Source organism: Crassostrea angulata, chromosome 1 (assembly GCF_025612915.1).
Source record: "Crassostrea angulata isolate pt1a10 chromosome 1, ASM2561291v2, whole genome shotgun sequence".
Classification (NCBI taxonomy): domain Eukaryota; kingdom Metazoa; phylum Mollusca; class Bivalvia; order Ostreida; family Ostreidae; genus Magallana; species Magallana angulata.
This window is the reverse complement of record NC_069111.1, coordinates 41,102,105-41,122,065: the sequence shown is the minus strand read 5'-3', so window position 1 is coordinate 41,122,065 and position 19,961 is coordinate 41,102,105. Positions and strand designations below refer to the sequence as shown.

The window sequence follows — 19,961 nt, the reverse complement described above, 5'->3', positions numbered from 1 at the left end:
TGAATTGGGTTAAACGTTAGGAACTGTTTATCTATGCTTAAAATAAATAAAAAAGATAAAGAAATAAGCTGGGAAAAGATTTTTTACTGGTATATTGAATTTATGTAAACAAAAACATGGCATGATCTAAGCAATTGTTAATGGCAAAGAATTGTGAGCCCAGTATTTTGCTTATGACTCTACGAATGAGTGTCAAATTTTATTTGATCATTAGAAATGCATTTCTAAAGCATTGTAAATGATAAAAACATAAAAATAAAATTTGACCAAAATCGTGACCATGCCCCTTTAAGGTCATAGCAGAATTATCTGAAAAATCCTTGTCCGGATCATATACCGTATCCTCTTTCCCCTTTGTCCAGTTTGGTTCATATTTCCCCAACAGAGTGCCTTTAGTCAAAGGATGTGCAGTGACCTTGAATAATTTTTCTGAGTCAAGGTTGTTACATAACATGCAAATTTTTTTCTCTTTTCAGAGCATATACATGTATATACTGATCTCTTAGCCCTATCTGACTCAAACTTAAGGTATCCGATCCATATTAGAACAAAATTTTTCCAACCTTATTCATCATGTATTTAATACTTTGTTATTTATTTACAGCATTTAAGAGTAGAAAAAGATTTACCAAGAGAATAGACTATATATGATATGGGCCTAAAATGGCCCCCTAAAACGAACATCATCATTTTACTATAAATCTCTGTTTTCTTAGTACATATATGTATGTGATGTGTTTACATAATATTCATTTTGGTTCAAGTGCCCACAATTTAGAAATATGACATCGTAAAGACAACCTTTTCCCGCCATTTTTAGCACAAATTAAACTGCTTGTTTTCAAGCAGTTTTTCCTTCCGAAAACATAGAGAGCATACTTGAACAAACAAAATATCTTAATCAGAGATGTATCTAGCCAAGACTAATAAGTAACAAAAAAAATTATCCTTGTTCAAGCATGCGCTCTATATTTCCCATTCATAAATAGATAAGAAAAATGTCAATTTTTGGCTGATTTTGATTGAATTATAGATATAGCGTCACTTCTGACTTCATATACTGCGAGTAAGTACAGAAAAATCAATTAAATAGATGAAAAATGTATTTTATATCAACTCTTCTTAAAAAATAAGTTAACATTTTATTGTACCCGAAACACTTAAAAAATGGCGAATTATGGGGGCCAAATTTAACTCTTATCATATATAGTTCAAAAATATTATTAACTAAACAGTAATCAACAGACATCAATTAATGAAGATTGCATTAAGGTCTATGAAGACAAGCACATTTTTTAAAATAAAAAAGTACCGGTAATTACTAGGAATATCAAACAAGAGGCCAATTGGCCTTAACGGTCACCTGAGTAGCATATATCCAATACACAAACTTGTCATGGAGTCTCATATATGCATCTAATTAATTTGGTTTCATACTGGAGTAGAAAAATTATAAATTTGTAATGACAACCACATTTAATTCAAACTGTGAAACCTATAATTTTGGTGAAAAACTAAAAGATCTGGTCTACAAAATAATGAATTCAGTTTTCCTTTCAGGTGTGTGGGAGTAAAGAAGATAATTTTTTAACGTTATATGCATTAACATCTATACATCCATTTTGGCCCTGCCCTAGAGTCAAAACCCATACCCCAGGGGACATGAAAATTAAAATTTCAGTAGAGGACTTCCTGGTAAACATAATTATTAGTCTTTTTTTTTTTAATACAGATGTGTGAGAATAGAGAAGAAGATTTTTAAACATTATATGCATTAACATCTATACATCCATTTTGGCCCTGCCCTAGAGTCAAAACCCATACCCCAGGGGACATGAAAATTAAAATTTCAGTAGAGGACTTCCTGGTAAACATAATTATTAGTCTTTTTTTTTTTTAATACAGATGTGTGAGAATAGAGAAGAAGATTTTTAAACATTATATGCATTAACACTTTATTGCCATATTGCCCCCCCCCCCATGTCCTGAACCCCTGACCCAGGGGCCATGAATTTCACAATTTAGGTAAAGGAGATTTTGGATATCATAACCATGTATTCAGTTTTTTGCCCACATGTGTTGGAGAAGAGAAGAAGATTTTTAAAGATATAAATCATTTTTACTATATGGCCAAATTGGCCCCACCCCAGAGCATGAACACCTTACCCAGGGGTCATGAATTTCACAATTTTAGTAGAGAGCCTCATGGACCTCATAATCATGCATTTAGTTTTTAGCAAATATATATGGGAGTAGAGTAGAAGATTTTCTAAGATTTAATACATTTTTACTATTTGGCCTGACGGCCCGATCCCAGAGCCTGAACCCCTGACCCAGGGGCCATGAATTTCACAATTTAGGATGAGGGCTTCATGGACATCATTATCATGCATTTAGGTTTTAACAAATATATATGATAGTAGAGAAGAAGATTTTCTAAGATTTAATACATTTTTACTATTTGGCCATATTGGCTCCACCCTAGAGCCTGAACCCCTGACCCAGGGGTCATGAATTTCACAATTTAGGATGAGGGCTTCATGGACATCATTATCATGCATTTAGGTTTTAACAAATATATATGATAGTAGAGAAGAAGATTTTCTAAGATTTAATACATTTTTACTATTTGGCCATATTGGCCCCTCCCTAGAGCCTGAATCCCTGACCCAGGGGTCATGAATTTCACAATTTAGGAAGAGGGCTTCATGGACATCATAATCATGCATTTAGTTTTTAACAAATATATATGGTAGTAGAGAAGAAGATTTTCTAAGATTTAATACATTTTTACTATTTGGCCCCGCCCGTGGCCCCTCCCTAGAGCCTGAATCCCTGACCCAGGGGTCATGAATTTCACAATTTAGGAAGAGGGCTTCATGGACATCATAATCATGCATTTAGTTTTTAACAAATATATATGGTAGTAGAGAAGAAGATTTTCTAAGATTTAATACATTTTTACTATTTGGCCATATTGGCCCCACCCTAGAGCTTGAATCCCTGACCCAGGGGTCATGAATTTCACAATTTTGGTAGAGGGCCTCATGGACATTATAACCATGCATTCAGTTTTTTCCTCACATGTGTGGAAGAAGAGAAGAAGATTTTTGAAAATTTGGCTTTTTTTTGCATATTTGGCCCCGCCCGTGGCACCCCAGGGGTGGTAGAGCCATAAATTTCACAATTTAGATTCTTCTTACCATAGAGATGCTTCACACCAAAAATGGTAACGATTGGCCTGGTAGTTTTCAAGAAGAAGTTAAAATTGTGAAATTGTTAATTAACGCACGACGCACAGACGCACAACGCACGACGACGGACGAAGACCAATTGCAATAGGACACCTGAGTGACTCAGGTGACCTAAAAATGCTTTGGCGGAAAGATGTATTTTATCATTAGGTATACAAAAACTATTGAAAATAAATGTTATACCATGTAGATTTTTTTAGAATTAATTTTTATAGAATTAAAGCGAAGGGGGACAACTCTTCCAAAAAAGGAAAAGGTCATTAATTAGGACACATTCCACTCTTTTATACTGATACTTAAATAGAAACTTATGTCCAAGTATACTGAGTATTAAGCCCATACACATCTGTTATGCACACAGATTCATTGAATCTGAGGCTTTTATGGATCGAATACCTTAATATAAACAAAACCTAGCTATGAATACAGGGGGTGCACAGTGAACCTGAACCAAGTTTTAAAGTCAAATGAATATCATAGCAGATCTCTTTAAAATCAAGTTTTAGACCATAAATTATTTCCCCGTGGCTTAATTTTGCTCAGATTAAATCCCAAAAATGCCTGTTGGTAAGGGGCAGTTGGTAAAGTTCTATGCCAACTGGAAAATATGTAAGTAGGTCAAGGTTAAAGCAAAGTCCTCTGAAATGCTTTTCATCTTATTTTCCATTATTCAAGCAGGGCCCTTTGCAAAGCACCCTTAGGCAATGGGGATTCAAAGTTGTGAAAATTAAATACCATGCCTTTTCATAAGGGGGATAATTGGGAATTATTGAAAATTCTGAGAAATTTTAAAAAATCTTCTCAAGAACCAATGGCCAGGAAAGCTGAAACTTGTGTGGAAGCATTCTCAAGTAGTGTAGAGTCAAAGTCATAAAAATCATGACCCGTGGGAGTAGGGTGGGGCAACATTGGGGGTCAAATTTTTACATTTGAATATATAGAGTAAATCTTTAAAAATCTTCTTCTCAGATACCAATCAGCCAGGAAAGCTGACACTTATGTGGAAGCATCCTCAGGTAGTGTAGATTCAAAGTTGTGAAAATCATGACTCCTGTGGGTAAGGCGGGGCCACAATGGGAGAGGGGTGTCAAATTTTTACATAGGAATATATAGACTAAATCTTTAAAAATCTTCTCAGATACCAATCAGCAAGGAAAGCTGAAACTTATGTGGAAGTATTCTCAGGTAGTGTTCAAACTTGTGAAAATTATGACTCCTGTAGGTACAGTGGGACCCAATGGGGGTCAAATTTTTACATAGGAATATATAGAGAAAAATCTTAAAATCTTCTGATGTAGGTTTATATCCCGTATATAAACAAGTGCTTAGGATCTTTTTGAGAACAGCAATGCTCAACATGTGATATGACTTTAAAATCATCCTGTTAGAAAAGGAACCTGATTATAAACATGAGAATATTTAAGGGGAATTTTTATTTATACAGGATCTACATGTATTATACCACAATGTCCAGATGTTTTGTATTATGACTCCATGCATTAAGCTGATTTTATCATGCCTATATTGTTGCTGTGGTGAGCGATGTGGCCCATGGGCCTTTTGTTGTGCATTGTTATAATAAACATTGGACCTATATGGTATTCAAATATCAGTCCAAATATCATAATTTAAACAAATTTACTACACCAATATGTTAACAGCATAAATTATCAGATTTTTTCTCTGATTTTATGGTCTTTTAGAAGATAATAATCATTCCATCCTATGGAATCTGGATAGGGCCATGCATGCAGTTCACTATCACATTATCACACCATTGACGTTTGAGTCGATAACTAGTGTGATGACGATGGCACGACAATGTGATGACGATGGTGCGATGGCACAATAAAGCGAAAGCGTGATGACACGATAGCGATAACGCGATGGTGTGATAGCGATGATGCTATGCTCTATCGCGTCATCCTTAGTTCTTTATCGCGTCATCATATCATCGCATTCTTGCTCTATGGACTTTCTTTAAAAAGGATAACATTCCCAGCAGCCATTGCACAACATGGCGTTTGATGATGAAGAGATGCTAGAAAATATTATTGATAGGATTTAAGGACGTTGTTGAGTTCTCAAATCCGGACTGTTAAAAAGTTCAATTTCATGAGTAAAATTTGTTTTAAATACAAAAAGTGTTTATGAAATGAATTATTATTGACATAAAAATCGATCTATTTACTAAATTATGGAATTAGGCTCTGACAAAGTTTGAATTTTAGCAAAACAGAGGAAATTCGGACTAAATTTGTCATATTTTGTTTTCCACTGATATATTTTTGGAAGTGCTAGCATATTTAAAGTTAAGATTTGATTTGTTAGTCCACATAATTTTGAATATTTTCTGTTGGTTTTATCTTGCTTTTTCGTTTAGATAATCGTATGGCACATACTACAAACTGACAAAAATATTGAAAAATGCTTAAAAATGATAAAAGACACCATATCTCAAAATTTTGATCATTGACCTCATATAAATTTTATGCAAGCAGAGAAAAGTCAATATACTTAGTTTAATACTATAAATGCTTTAGCATTATCATCATTCAGTTTTTTGTTATATTGAATCAAAAATGGGTAGTAATTTGAAAACTGATAGAGGAAATTCGGACAAGAATATCTATAAAAATTGTGACTGAAAACTTAATGCTTTGTATCTATTTAATGTCACTGCCATTCATAAACTGTATTTCATTTGTTAAAGAGTTAAGCAATTTGTATTATTTTCACAATTAAGAAAATCTCAATCATAGTGTAAAATCTTTATGGATTTTTCTGAAATTTTCAAAAAATATTAAATGGCCATTAACTCAAAAAGTAGGTCATTGACCTACTTTTTTGAAAGTGAAGAATGACACTACCATGTAAGGTCTATAACACACACTAGTTGGTTTTTCATTATCATCAGTGGATTTTTTTTTCATTCTGAGTAAACGTCATCCTTAAGATGAAATAAATTTATTACGAACACAGTAACATGCAGATGTTTGTGTTTGTTGATGTATTAATATAAACCCTGCAAATATATCATAAGAAAAATAACTATTATGTAATTAACTTGTACATAATTTCCATCTAAATCTAAATGAAAGTATAATACTATCAATATCTTAATTCATATTATGTACACAAATCATTTAGATATTGAATGGGAGGTAACTCTGAAAATTACAATGAATAAAGAGTACGTTTAATAGTCATAACAATAAGTACTGGTTTAAAATATTAAAGACACACTCTTTATCAAATCTAATAGCTCACTGGTATACTGGAATTGAATCTTAATTATTTCGCTCAATATATGGAGCGCATGTGGGTTTTTTTAAATTTAAATTTGAATGTGAATTATCACCATCCCTGTTTAAATCCATGCCTTGATCATGTGGTCTTCTTTAATTGCATGTTTTCTTTATTTACCTATAATTTAAATATTCATATTGTTAGCTAGAAGGACTAGGTTTATTTGTAATACCTAATTATTATAAGAGAGTCAAGTTTATCAACCTAGTAAGGTCAATTTCCCATATGAAATCTGTTCATATATTCACTATTTTCTCTTTTCAATGGCACATGCGCAAAACAGTTGCTAGCGCAAAGAAGCGATGGCGATGATGCAATAAAGAACTAACAATGACGCGATAGAGCATAACATCATCGCTATCGCACCATCGCTTTATCATGCCATTGCACCATTGTCATCACACTGTCGCGCCATCACATCGTCTTCGCACTATTGCACCATCGTACTATCGACTCAAACGTCGATGGTGCGATAGTGAACTACATGGCCCTATCCGTATTCCATACCACCCATCATGCTATTACTTTTTCTTGATTTATTGACCTCCCTTTAAGAACAGGGCATGTCTTTTTAGCTCAGAAAAGCTCATGTGAAATGTTGTCTGTGGTGAGCTAAAACTGCTTCACAAAACGGAGTACCTAACAGTCTTGACAAGATCAATACAGTTCTGAAACTCTGGTTTCAGCTCAAGAAAATAACTTTCTTGTTAAGAAAAAAACAACTTTGCCTTCAATTTTTTTTATTAAGCACAAAAATTCATTCACAATAATTTAAGAAAAAAAACTTACAAAAATTAATGATCTGCAACTTTTAATGATATTAAAAAGTGTACATTGAACGGTGAAATGATGGCATTGATATGTATCAAGTTTGAATAAAACTAAATTGGTTCACCAAAACTAGGAATAAGTCAATGAATTTTTGTTTCATTAGTAACCTTCGTCAAGTAATGAAAAATAGATTTCAGACATGTACATGTTTCCCAATTGCATAATAAAGCACTTGTTTAAAATCTACAACATCAAAAACACTCGTACATGTATTTGTATTTGGTATACAAATATCAATATGTAGTACATATTTTGATTTACAATTATACACATAAAAAATATTTTTAAAAATGTACAGCTTTTCTGAAAAATAAAATAAAACAATAAAAACATAATAAAATAATCTGAATAAAACTTGTTCATAAATGAAGAGCAATATTCATCAGAGATAATTTCAAACAAAGAGCAATATTTGTCAAAGATAATTTCTGGATGAAAAAATTGGTTAATAATAAGTATTGGATTAATTAATATGGTACATGGTAGTCATTTCTATGTTTTAAAATATTTCACATTTTGTATCATGGTAGGTTACCTTTGTTTTTTCAAATTTTTGATATTGTGAACATTAATAATGTTACTTTTGAATGAATATTACGAGATGGCATAAAACTATACCACCAAGATACATGTATCTGCAAATGTGCCTTGGTTAAAATTTTAACCCAAATATTGTAACATTAATTTTTAGTTGGAAAACAAAAGTCAACCTTACAGAATGTATTTATTGATTAAAAGTTTTAAAATATAGCATATTCAATACTTCAATGTAATATTTTCAGTATTATTTACACTCACAATATACCAGTGCCCAGATACTTTACTTGATTAAAAAAAAACATTATTTTTCATACACATCCATGTACATTCTTTTGCTACAAAAATGTTGATCCCACAAGGCATTGATAATCATGAAGTGTATCAATGCAGCATTTTGACATGTACAATCCAAAGAAACATGTACCGGTCCATATTGTAACTTGCATGTAAGGGCAGAAATAGGCAATCATAACAAATTGACCTGAATGTAGATTTATGTCTAAAGTACATTGTATTACTGTCACAATAATTAATGAAAAAATAAAATAAATCATACAAAAAATTCTGGTATTTATTCTGGTTCAATATGAACAATCATTTTCAGAAAATAAGGAAGATGGATATACCAGTAGATATTTTATTGCAATTTTATCTTTCGTTAAATATTCAAACAACAAAACTTGTTTAAAATGCTATCTTCAGTAATACATGTATACTTGAATAGTATATTCTGTACAATACATGTATACACATGTACTTTAATAGTATATTCTGTATAATACACAGGTAAATAAAGCCTGCATGTTTTAAGTAGAGGATATGTTAAGAGTAAAGCATGTACATGGTACCAGTAGCATCAAAGGCATTTAACTTCCATCAAAATCACCAGTAAATTCAGAAGTGAAAAGCTATTTATTTACTTTGTTCATTTCAGATAAGCTTTCCAGATTTAACAGGAAAATGATTATTTAGAATAGTGCATTTGGTTTTTCAGAGGAAAAATACGGTAATAAAAAATTGTCACAACCATTGAAGCCAAGAAAAACTGTTAAAAACCGCAAATCTACCACAACAGTGACAACACAACTTGACCGACACATACTGATGTAGTTAAATATCAACATATCACAGCATTCAAAACTACAGTTCATAAAAAAAAATCATTTATAAAAAGATAAAATATGATATGTTAGTTGCTCATTTAAAAACCTTCTCACAAGCAGTTAGTTAAAACTTGAAAATTAAGGCATTACCATTATAACGGAGAAATCTAACTTACTGGTACATGTAATTACATATTCACTACTGAGATGTGTTCAGCACAGAGGTCGCTCATAAGTGCTTGCCAAAATTTCCTTTATCTGTGACACAAATTTTGGCAAGTGTTTGAGAGCACCTGCTCTGCTAAACACAACCTTGGTGTCAGCTGATATCAATTACCGGTATATAAATGTATTCAAAAAGTTAACTCTGATATAAAATCACAAAAAAATTAACACATTTTATTTGTTAACCTATCTTGGTTAAATTTTTTTAAAAATTGCTGTTAATACCGGTACTTATTTTTAGTTTAAACGTACCGGTAACTGCCGGTAACGGTTACTGCCAAAAGATCTTCATTTTTACTTTCATATACATGTCATGTACCGGTACATACAATAGATAACAATGGAGTATTGCAGGTACATGTACATGTATAATCAACCATCGGACACTTAATGGCACTTCCTAAACTGATATCATGTCACATATACAATACACAGATCATTACAAATAATTGCACATGATTATTGCATGTTAAAAAATAAATACATGGTCATGCATAACAGGTATAAAAAATGGAATGTACATGAATATCAATACAAGTAACACTGTATGATGATTTACATGAATACACATATATATCATTAAACAGACAATTCCAAATACCAGTAATTACAACTAGTTTGAAGAAAAGTGGTGGGATGAAACACATACTGTGTAAATGCATGTTCAAGCACATGGTTGCATCTACATAATGCCACATCTATAATCTTTTGCACAGGATTTTGGAATTAGAGCAACATACATGTATATTTCTTTCCAGACTATTATCTATGTTGCATAATTTTGGTACAAATGTAGATTCCTGTCAACCTCTCTATGATAATACGAGTAAAACAGGGTTCAACACTGAATATCACCATCAATGATCTAGTACCAGTAACTCCAGCATAATGAAATACCTGGTGCAAGGGCTTTGATATTACCATACCTGTATTTTGAATTGAAACAAATGAGAATATGATTTTATAGAGTATTGTCATCATCATGAAAGTCTGTTTCCTCCTCATCTCTATGGAATGGGAGCCGCAGCCCTTTCCTCTGCATTCTTCTCCTCATGACAGCACAACCGAATGCAAAGCCCAGTAGAGTGCCCAGTACAAAACAGCCCACAGAAATGCCCGCTATCGTGCCCGCCATGTCCAAGGAGTGATGCTCGATATCTCCTGTACTGAAAAGGTTGTGTAGAATCCAGTTCCATTCGGCAGCATCATCAGTGCTTTTTGTGGACAAGTCATCTGCTGTCCAAATCACCATCCCTGAAAAAGTACCAAGCATGTCTCCATATACTTGAAAGTACATATTCTACATTATCTTGCTGTTGATCAAAGCGAAAATGCTCTCTCTATTTGAGTGATACATTATTTACATTTCAAACAAATACTTTTGTCCCTTATCTTTATTGAAGAACAATCTTAAAAAATTCATATTGCCAGCACTTCAGACCTACTTATTTCACAATTATAAATTGCATTGAGTTGTGTTTTTGTGTTTCTAACTCTTCCTAGTTTCCTCTTAAATAAAGGTACATCCAATGCAATAAAATATTACATGATTGAAATTATTAGTATGTAAAGAATTTCAAAAACATGATTACCAATTACTCTGACATTTCTTCCTCAACATTCCTTACTAACCAGTAAAATTGTATTTATTTAGGAAGTTATTTTCTCCGAACCATTAAAGTTCAACATTTCAATGAAATTTGCACTATTGAATATCAAAGAAACACAACATGAATAAGTAAAAACATAAAAATACATTACGATGTTAAATTTGTTGGCTTTTAAACAAAATTAACAGGTTTACATAGACTTTCTTAATTTCATTCTCTCAAAATCTTTAGTTTTCTTACCTCTGAGATTCATGCTTCTGACATACATGTATTTATCAAGCAAACTATCATGGTCTTCATACCAAATCTGGTGTTGTTGCTCTCCTTTTTTCTGCAATTAAGAAATCATATAATATCATCATATATAATCAATACATGTTTTAGAGAAGATAAGAAGCTAGTGCAGTGGATGCAAATAACAGGGGCAAATAAAAAAAAATATTTGGTTCTTGGAAAATCTTGTTGATTGAAATCATTGTTTTCTGAGCTAAAGAGGGCTGGATAGTTTGGGCCATTTTTAGACTACCGGTATATATAAATCTCCTTAAGAAGGAGATCTCTGTATAAAGATATAAGAAAACATTCAAACTATTAAAGTAAATATATATGTCATTTTTCTTTACTTAATAATAGTTTATAGCCAAACAATTTATTTTTAAGAATTTAAGGTAGAACTGATGGTTAGTTTGTTGACCACCAAGTCTCGATCCTTAATAACGTCATCATAAAATGTCAGAATTTAAAACTGGTAAAAATCAGCTACAAGTCTATCTTATGTTCATAGTATAACCTAAAATTCGAAGAAATATTTTACAATATATACATGTAAATAAATCATAACTTTTACTTGTTAAATCTACAGAAAAGGGTTTATTGGAGCCATTGAAACCACTTATGCATTGATAAATCAAACCAATGAAACCATCTACCACAGATCTAGTCAAACTACATAAATAGATTGAATCCAGTGATACTGGGGGATTATTGCCTATCATATTGACACAGTAAGAAGTGTCAGACTCTGACACTTTATTAAAAGCGGTTCTAACAGTATGAATATGATTAGGTGTATTATTAAGACCTATGTGTACACCATACATAAAAGATGGTAATGATGTCCTTATATCAAACCACCTACCACATTGATGTAGTCTGATCTGTAAATAGGGTGGTAGTGATGGGACTTGGCATTCTTGTACTGATCTGGGTAGGAGTTCTTGATTTCTGCTAAGCTCATTCTTTTCCTCAGTGATGTGTTACAGGATTCAGTGTTATTCCTCTCGTCAAAGAAGCAGGTCATCTGGTATTTTCCTCCAGTCTTCACCTACAAATACAAGTGTAATAGTATCACAATATTTTCCATGAGTTGTTCTACTTAATATCTGGAACACTGATTTATTCTCTTACCAAAGAGAAGTTGAATTACACTAAATAGCATAATTTATGAATGCTGGCTCCATCATAAGCATTAAGTCAGGATTTGTACATTGTCTTTAAGTTAAAAATCCCCTGAAATCCTTATCTTGTTATTGGTTACAAATTCTGTGTTATTATTTCCTTTAAATCACCTTCAATATGGAATAACTTTATCATTTTTTTTAGACATCAGCATCTTTGAAAATTCTAGTTATAAACTTTTTATGAGAAAATGTTAAGCTTTTGATCCAAGATTATACAATGAATACTTGTATGCCTCCCAAACAAATTCATTACTCATACTCATTTATTCAATACAATTGAATTCATTTAAAATGAAAACTGCACAAAAAAAAATTGCAAAAATTTTATGGACAGTCAAATTTAATGATTTACTGATGACAATTTAACACACAATATTGTACAGAGGAATCGTAATATTGTACAGGTACATCTTAAACTAACATAACATTTACTCACATCAGTGGTGTAATTAACACAGGTGTAATCATAACCATGCCAAGGAATTCCTATAAGCAGCTTGTCGGGGGTAATTCCATGATCAATGAATTCCTCCACACCTTTAAATACATAGAAAAGCATCTTAGTAAGGCATAAGATGTGGAAAAATCTTCTGATAATTAAGAAACATGACTGGTAATATATAAGAAGTTGCTCAAAAAACACCCCTCTTAAACCATTTTGATGGTTTCTTTCTGATGTAAAATAAATTATATAAAAACAAAAATTTTCACCCCCAAAATTTTTTTGTTTTCTTTTTTGGTGAAAGTGCAGGGCCTTATAGGCATCACTTCACATGTTCCAATAAAATTCAATAAACAAGTAGAGCAAAATCAAATACATGATTGCAGCATTTAAACAACTTTTGTAGCTCTCTCATTTACATTATACAATGTGTTAATAAACTTGCATATAACAGACAAAAAAAATAAATATTAAGTCAACTAATTCTACATCACTGATAGTAATTTTCTACATCAAAGTATCATATAAATAGTTTTTCTTATCTTACAGATCTACATGTATCTTGAGGCTACATGTATATACACTTTAACAATTGCCTATTTAATAAAGGTATCTTTTCTTAATCAGAGTGTCAAACTTTAAAAAATCTTTTTGGAATACTTTACTAACCATTTAACTTGTAAAAGTATTTTTAATCACTTACCAAACACTAAACTTGTCATTGGCATAGTGGCTTTTGCAATACACTTTGGGTTTGTGTCACACGTTATGAAGCTTTCTGGACTAGTAATAAAAGCTGCACAATGCTCTGCCATATACTGAGTCAAACTACAGTCACCATCATAACAGGGAGGCTTGTATGGTACAATACACACCAACTACAACCAAAAAGTGGAAAGGCTTTAGTTCATCGTATACCAATGTTGTTTTCCACCTTTAATGCAAAATTAAATGGACACATAGACTCTGAAGTAAAATACATTCCAATGGGTTTTTAACAAATCATTTTTTCTAACTGAATAAAGTCTGTAGCTCCCGGTCTGAAAAATTCGGATGGACAACCTGGGAGCTACAGTTCAATACATGTTAAAAGAAATATGATGATATCTGTAGTCTGCGGAATTTTGAGATTCAGGTATTTGCACAGAATGTGTTTGGAAATAAGATTAATCAATCCAAAACTTGCGCAATATTGTGTACACCATAAATTGCAAATTTTTAACAAGTTTTGAAGTGTAGCTCCCAGATTGTTCATCAAAAATTTTTCAGACCAGGAGCTACAAACCTGCATCTATTTTAAAACAAATAAATGTTTCTTAGGAGTCACTTTCAAGTAAGAAGAGATAACAGCTACAGTTTACTGATAATTCTTCTCTCAATCAAAACAAACTTTTCAAATAATCTTTTGATTAAAAGTGGGGTTAAAACATACCTCAGCACTTGGTGGAGTAAATTTTTCTACCATGAATTTCAGCAATGCCAGCACTTCTTGGACATGTGAACTATCAGCCTTACATTGTCCTAACAGTTTTAGCAAATCAAGAGCAACATAATCTGCATAAAGTTCTTTCTCCTTCTTTACAGTCTCTTCCAACCACTCTAAAAGTACTGGATCAGATGTATTTGTAATAGTTGGCACTTCCCCTTAAAACAACAAATAAAGTATAAGACTTAACAAACAGAACTGGAGAGCAAATTAAACTTTAGTTTCCACTTAAAAGTAATTTTTCTGAAAATAATAATGTTACTTATATTAGAAATCTTTTGATCAATAAAAAAAATAGTGGCATTGTATCATTTGTTACATTGTCAGACATGTGGCATTGTGCAACAGGTATGAGAGAGTGCACTTACTAATAAATGCAAAGTTAGCATGGTTTTGATGAGCAGCACACATTAGTTTTTTAGCCTCTTCCTTGCCTACTTCCTCTGTGGTAATCACCATGGTTATATCGTGCCATTGCCATGCAGACTGATCTGATTTACCCTCTGCAACTACCACAACCTGCAATTCATGATTAAAAATTTATAACGGACACAAACTCATTGTATCTTAACTTTATACAATGGTACACTATTGGTATTGTATGAATACAAGTTTTATCACATAAAAAAATGTATAAGGGCAAAGAATATATATTGTACGATAAGATGCTTTGTCTCCTATTGTTTCTGCCTTCACAAATTAACAAACCTCGCGATTGTAGTAGTACTTATGGGTCCTGCAATAAACTGGATCGCAGGGACATTCCTTTGTAATATCTTTCACTATGTACTCTGACAAAACTCCCAGACACAAATGAATAGTGAGGAATATTATTCGTGGTATATTCATCTTCTGATTTCAATATATAATTAAACTGGCTCCCCTATCAACACTACAACAGCATTCAAAGTCAAGCAGCAGGATTTGTCACCATTTCCGGTATGGTGAGCGTTTCTTCAGTCGTTCACAATACGATTCGGATTAGATTATGGTCGGCAACATTCTCATTCCATGCTATTAATACGACAATTTTATCAATCTGCACACGAAAAGCATTTAATTAAAATAAACATTAAAATTTTATGATATATTACCTCTCTACTATACTCTGTCCCAAGATATTTTGGATTCACGTTTGGCTTAATTGTTTAATATTTATAAATACCTCAGGATCCAAACGATGTTCATTCAAAAGTATGAAAAATTTCCAAGATTTCTCAGTCAAAACGCCCCTGTTAGCTTATCAGGTTTCAATACAATGCTAAAAAATGTGATGTCTACGGAGATTTTGCATTGCAGTAAGCCCGGATGATAACGTTGAAATATTGCGCGATGTATTCCGAGTGTATTCCGAATGGAGAAAAGATGTAAACATTCCCCATTATAAATCTCCGTAAGGAATCTGTTTTCGTTCCTGTGAATTTTTCCGAGTGAAAGATGATAATGTGTCAATGAAATTATCTTGGAAAATATCCCTTTCAACTATTTCAATTGCACTTCTTTCACAGGTAAGTGTATTTCTATAAAAAATCGTCAAAACGTGAATCCAAAATATCTTGGGACAGAGTATAAACGTCCTTCCATTCTTGGAACATAAACTGGCGTCCGAACAGGAACAAGTTCGTATTTTAAGGTTAATTGCCGTTTGTATACAATATAATATGATTAAGACAAACAATATAAAACGCATTTTGATCAGTCTATGCACACTCCTTTCCACCACATAAATTTTTCAAACTTCAGTAACTTCCGTGATGTCATCCAGGTAAGGCGGATCACCTAAATGGACGCCATAAGAAGGTGAGGACTAATCGCCGGAATGGCGACGGAATAGACGTAGTGACATGTATAAAAAGGTCGATAACTTGTGTTAGGTATAAGCTATCACCATTCGGTTTTCAGTTTTTTGATCTGTGGATAGAGGGCTATCGAAATATGTAAAAACTTATTTGATTGGTACATGTTTGATACATAAAACCTTGACCGGAATGAGCTATGATCGCAAAAATTAGCTGCCGGAATGACGAAGTCGACTTCATAAAACACCTAATATCTCCAAAAGTTTTTAATATTTTTTCATTCGGAAACGAGTTTTTTAATCACAACGACCAGGCCTATAAAATGTAAAAAAATTAAATCGATATCTTTAGATTTAGTATGCAAAACCTTGACCGGAATGGAAATTTTTCGTTAAAAAAGAATGCTGAAATCGTGCAGTCATCTCTAAATAATCACCTGTATCATAAAAACCATTGATTATATTTCCATTCGGTCAAGATTTTTTTCATCCTTGGGTATACACCTTTCAGACAATATATAGTTTTATATATCAAACTGGATTTAAATGCTCAAAACCTTGACCGGAATGAAAATTTTTCACTCAAAATTTACAAATTTTATTAGATGCACTCAGGTATCGCTCAGGTAAAGAAGCCGTACTACAAGAAGGTGTGAACAACACAAGTAATAAAAACATAGGGAGTTTATTAAAACAACAAATTTCAATAGAACAACAAATTTAATCACGACAATGGTCAATACATAGCCAATCTGTACAATCATTATTTACATCTGCACATTTTGAATGTTTCCAAACATTACAAAGCTTTTTCCCTAATTTAAAATCACAGCCTACCATTTCATCCACCCAATCTGGAAATCCACAAGAACAACAGCAATGAATTGTTAAAACTTGTGTTTTAAAACTGTAATGTCAGGAGTTTGTGATGAATTTTGCGGAAATTGCGTAAATAAATCATTTTCTAAACATTCTACAAGATGGCTCCAAATAATTTCTGATTTAAAAGAGGTTTTAGTTTGAAATGATTTATCGGGATTAAAACAAAATTCTACAAGGTTAGCAATTGCAAATAATCCACAATCAAAGCCATTTTCTTGTTGTTGAGAATCTAAAATCTTAATAGGAATAGAAGTCTTATTACGCCAATAAATAAGAGAGAGTTGAATTTCAAGAGATGGAGTGTTTACTGTTTGGTTCTTGCTCTTGCTAAGACTTTCTAAAATACAAATTTCGTTATTGTTATTTTGAAAAGATATTACCCAATGACTTCTACCCGTATGATGTATCTGAACTGAAGGTGGTTGAGTATGTTCAAATTTTTTATCGCATTTCCATGATTTAGTTTGTTCGTCAAATAGTGGTGCAAGATTTGTGCAAGATTTGTTAACTGTAACCCATGTATATGTTCAAACTGCTTTTTGATTATATCTAATGAATAATTCACAATATCGGAACACAGCCACCCTGTTGGATCTAAAATATTTTTCTTGTGCGAAACATTAAGCCCAGAAACCCATTTTTCGTCTTGAATAACCTTATCGGAACACTCTACATTCTAATTTGAATATTTTTAACGGGAATGTCGTCGCAAACATCATCTTGTTCTAACGCGGCGGCGTCGGAATCCGGAGCTGGTATAACTTCCTTGTCGCAATCATTCGGTCGCGGTTTTTTCCTACCGGATTTTTTATCGTTATCGTTACGTTTCAAACTACTCTTTGACAATAAAACTAAATTATAAATTTCGTCTTTTGTCAACTTCTTTGCAATCTTAACACTAGTTTAAATGTTTTTCACTTGTTTGACGTCGCGAGCGTTCATCACCCCGATGTATTCACCACTTTGAACTCTTTTAGCGGCATTTAATTTATCGAATATCTGTGATGGCGACATACCGATTTCGGAATCCTTTTTAATTATCCTTCAATTTTATATATCACAGCTTCCATGGACAAGCTTCTATGTATTTAGCTCTTGTACATTTTTACTCCCTTTGATGTAAACAATTAAAATCATCATCCGATCCTAATTATCACGGCTTACACGGACAAGCAGTTTTTACATATAATTATATATTTAGTTTCGATACATTCTAAATCACTTTTATGTAAACAATTAAATCATCATCACGGCTTACATGGACAAGCAGCTTTTAATTCAAATTTAGCTTTGGTACTGTTCTACTTACTGTGATAAAAGCATAGTTGATAATTATTTTTAATAAATAATATAATAACTTTTTTAATAAAAGAATAAATAACCAATAACAATTTCTTTATCTTAATTTCGAGTATAAATTGTTTCTTTTTAAAATGATGTTTAAAAAAGCAGATGTAAGATAATCTACGTATACGAGTTCATGAAGTACATATATGTTTTTATTACTTGTGTTGTTCACACCTTCCTGTAGTACGGCTTCTTTACCTGAGCGCATTAATAAAATTTGTAAATTTTGAGTGAAAAATTTTCATTCCGGTCAAGGTTTTGAGCATTTAAATCTAGTTTGATATATTAAACTATATATTATCTGAAAAGTGTATACCCAAGGATGAAAAAAATCTTGACCGAATGGAAATATAATCAATGGTTTTTATGATACAGGTGATTATTTAGAGATGACTGCACGATTACAGCATTCTTTTTTAACGAAAAATTTCCATTCCGGTCAAGGTTTTGCATACTAAATCTAAAGATATCGATTTAATTTTTTTACATTTTATAGGCCTGGTCGTTGTAATTAAAAAAATCGTTTCCGAATGAAAAAATATTAAAAACTTTTGGAGATATTAGGTGTTTTAAGAAGTCGACTTCGTCATTCCGGCAGCTAATTTTTGCGATCATAGCTCATTCCGGTCAAGGTTTTATGTATCAAACATGTACCCATCAAATAAGTTTTTACATATTTTGATAGCCCTCTATCCACAGATCAAAAAACTGAAAACCGAATGGTGATAGCTCATACCTAACACAAGTTATCGACCTTTTTATACATGTCACTACGTCTATTCCGTCGCCATTCCGGCGAATAGACCTGCCCCCATAAGAACACTCAGATTATATATACATAAGCCTTCATGCCTGATATGTCACTGATAAAAAAAATATAGCTAAAATTCCGAGTAAAAAAAATTAAAAGAAGCTTCAGGGGATTAAATTGTTTTATTATTATTTTTTTTTTTTTGCATAAAAACTACAATAACTATATCATGAATATACGAGTATTTTCAAGATATTGTTATCATGAAATTTGTACAAATGATATCGTTTTTAAAATATGACATTATTAAAATGAAAGCTAAATGTTTAGGTTTAAATAGGATATATATAGTAGAAATGCCCCCAATTTTTCTATAAAATATACTGCACGTACATTAACAAATATCATATTTTTTATAAAGTTGATAACAAGCACTAACTATAGAAACTGTTTGATTTCTTCACAAATGTTGGTAAAATAAAATTAAATGGATGGAGTACATGCCTATTTCTGAAAAACACCAAGAAAACCACTATTTTCAACTTTCTTGTGTTCTAAAAAAATATGAGCGACTAAGAATACCACAACAAAATTTCGTCTGTAGTAAGCAATAGATATGTACTTTCTTTGTTTGAATTTTGTTCAAATATCGAAAATTCGGAGAAAAAATCGTGTGAAAAATTATAATAATCAGTCTGAATCGATCGGCGTAATTTTTTCCGGAAACAAACATATTGTGATGGTGAAGCTGAACTTGCAGAAGTTTGGTAAGTGCACATTATTTTATGTAGTTACATATGTGTATTTTCACAAAATTATCAGCAATGTTACTATACATTATGATTTTATATAGTTTTTATCCTTTAAAGTATGAATTTTAATGTGAACAACACAATAAGTATCAAGATTGACGCGGCTTACGT

The 19,961-nt window shown here is 32.1% G+C and overlaps 1 protein-coding gene across 1 annotated transcript; it reads right to left on the bottom strand.

Annotated features, from left to right (window-relative positions):
• Positions 1 to 9,048: 9,048 nt before the first annotated feature.
• LOC128190830 (di-N-acetylchitobiase-like) lies at positions 9,049 to 15,283 on the bottom strand. Its single transcript, XM_052863044.1, has 8 exons — positions 14,969 to 15,283; positions 14,629 to 14,779; positions 14,207 to 14,418; positions 13,478 to 13,652; positions 12,769 to 12,869; positions 12,011 to 12,196; positions 11,113 to 11,203; positions 9,049 to 10,516 (listed from the first exon to the last, which is right to left on the bottom strand). The coding sequence occupies exons 1-8, from the start codon at positions 15,107 to 15,109 to the stop codon at positions 10,224 to 10,226; spliced, it is 1,350 nt and encodes a 449-aa protein (XP_052719004.1). The 5' UTR covers positions 15,110 to 15,283; the 3' UTR covers positions 9,049 to 10,223.
• Positions 15,284 to 19,961: the final 4,678 nt, after the last annotated feature.

Excerpts from the sequence above, each read along its gene's own strand:
- LOC128190830 (XM_052863044.1), bottom strand. The coding sequence starts at position 15,109 with ATGAATATACCACGAATAATATTCCTCACTATTCATTTGTGTCTGGGA. Across the intron at positions 13,653-14,206 it reads TTACTCCACCAAGTGCTGAG|TTGGTGTGTATTGTACCATA; the intron begins GTATGTTTTAAC and ends TTTTGGTTGTAG. Across the intron at positions 12,870-13,477 it reads AATGACAAGTTTAGTGTTTG|GTGTGGAGGAATTCATTGAT; the intron begins GTAAGTGATTAA and ends ATGTATTTAAAG.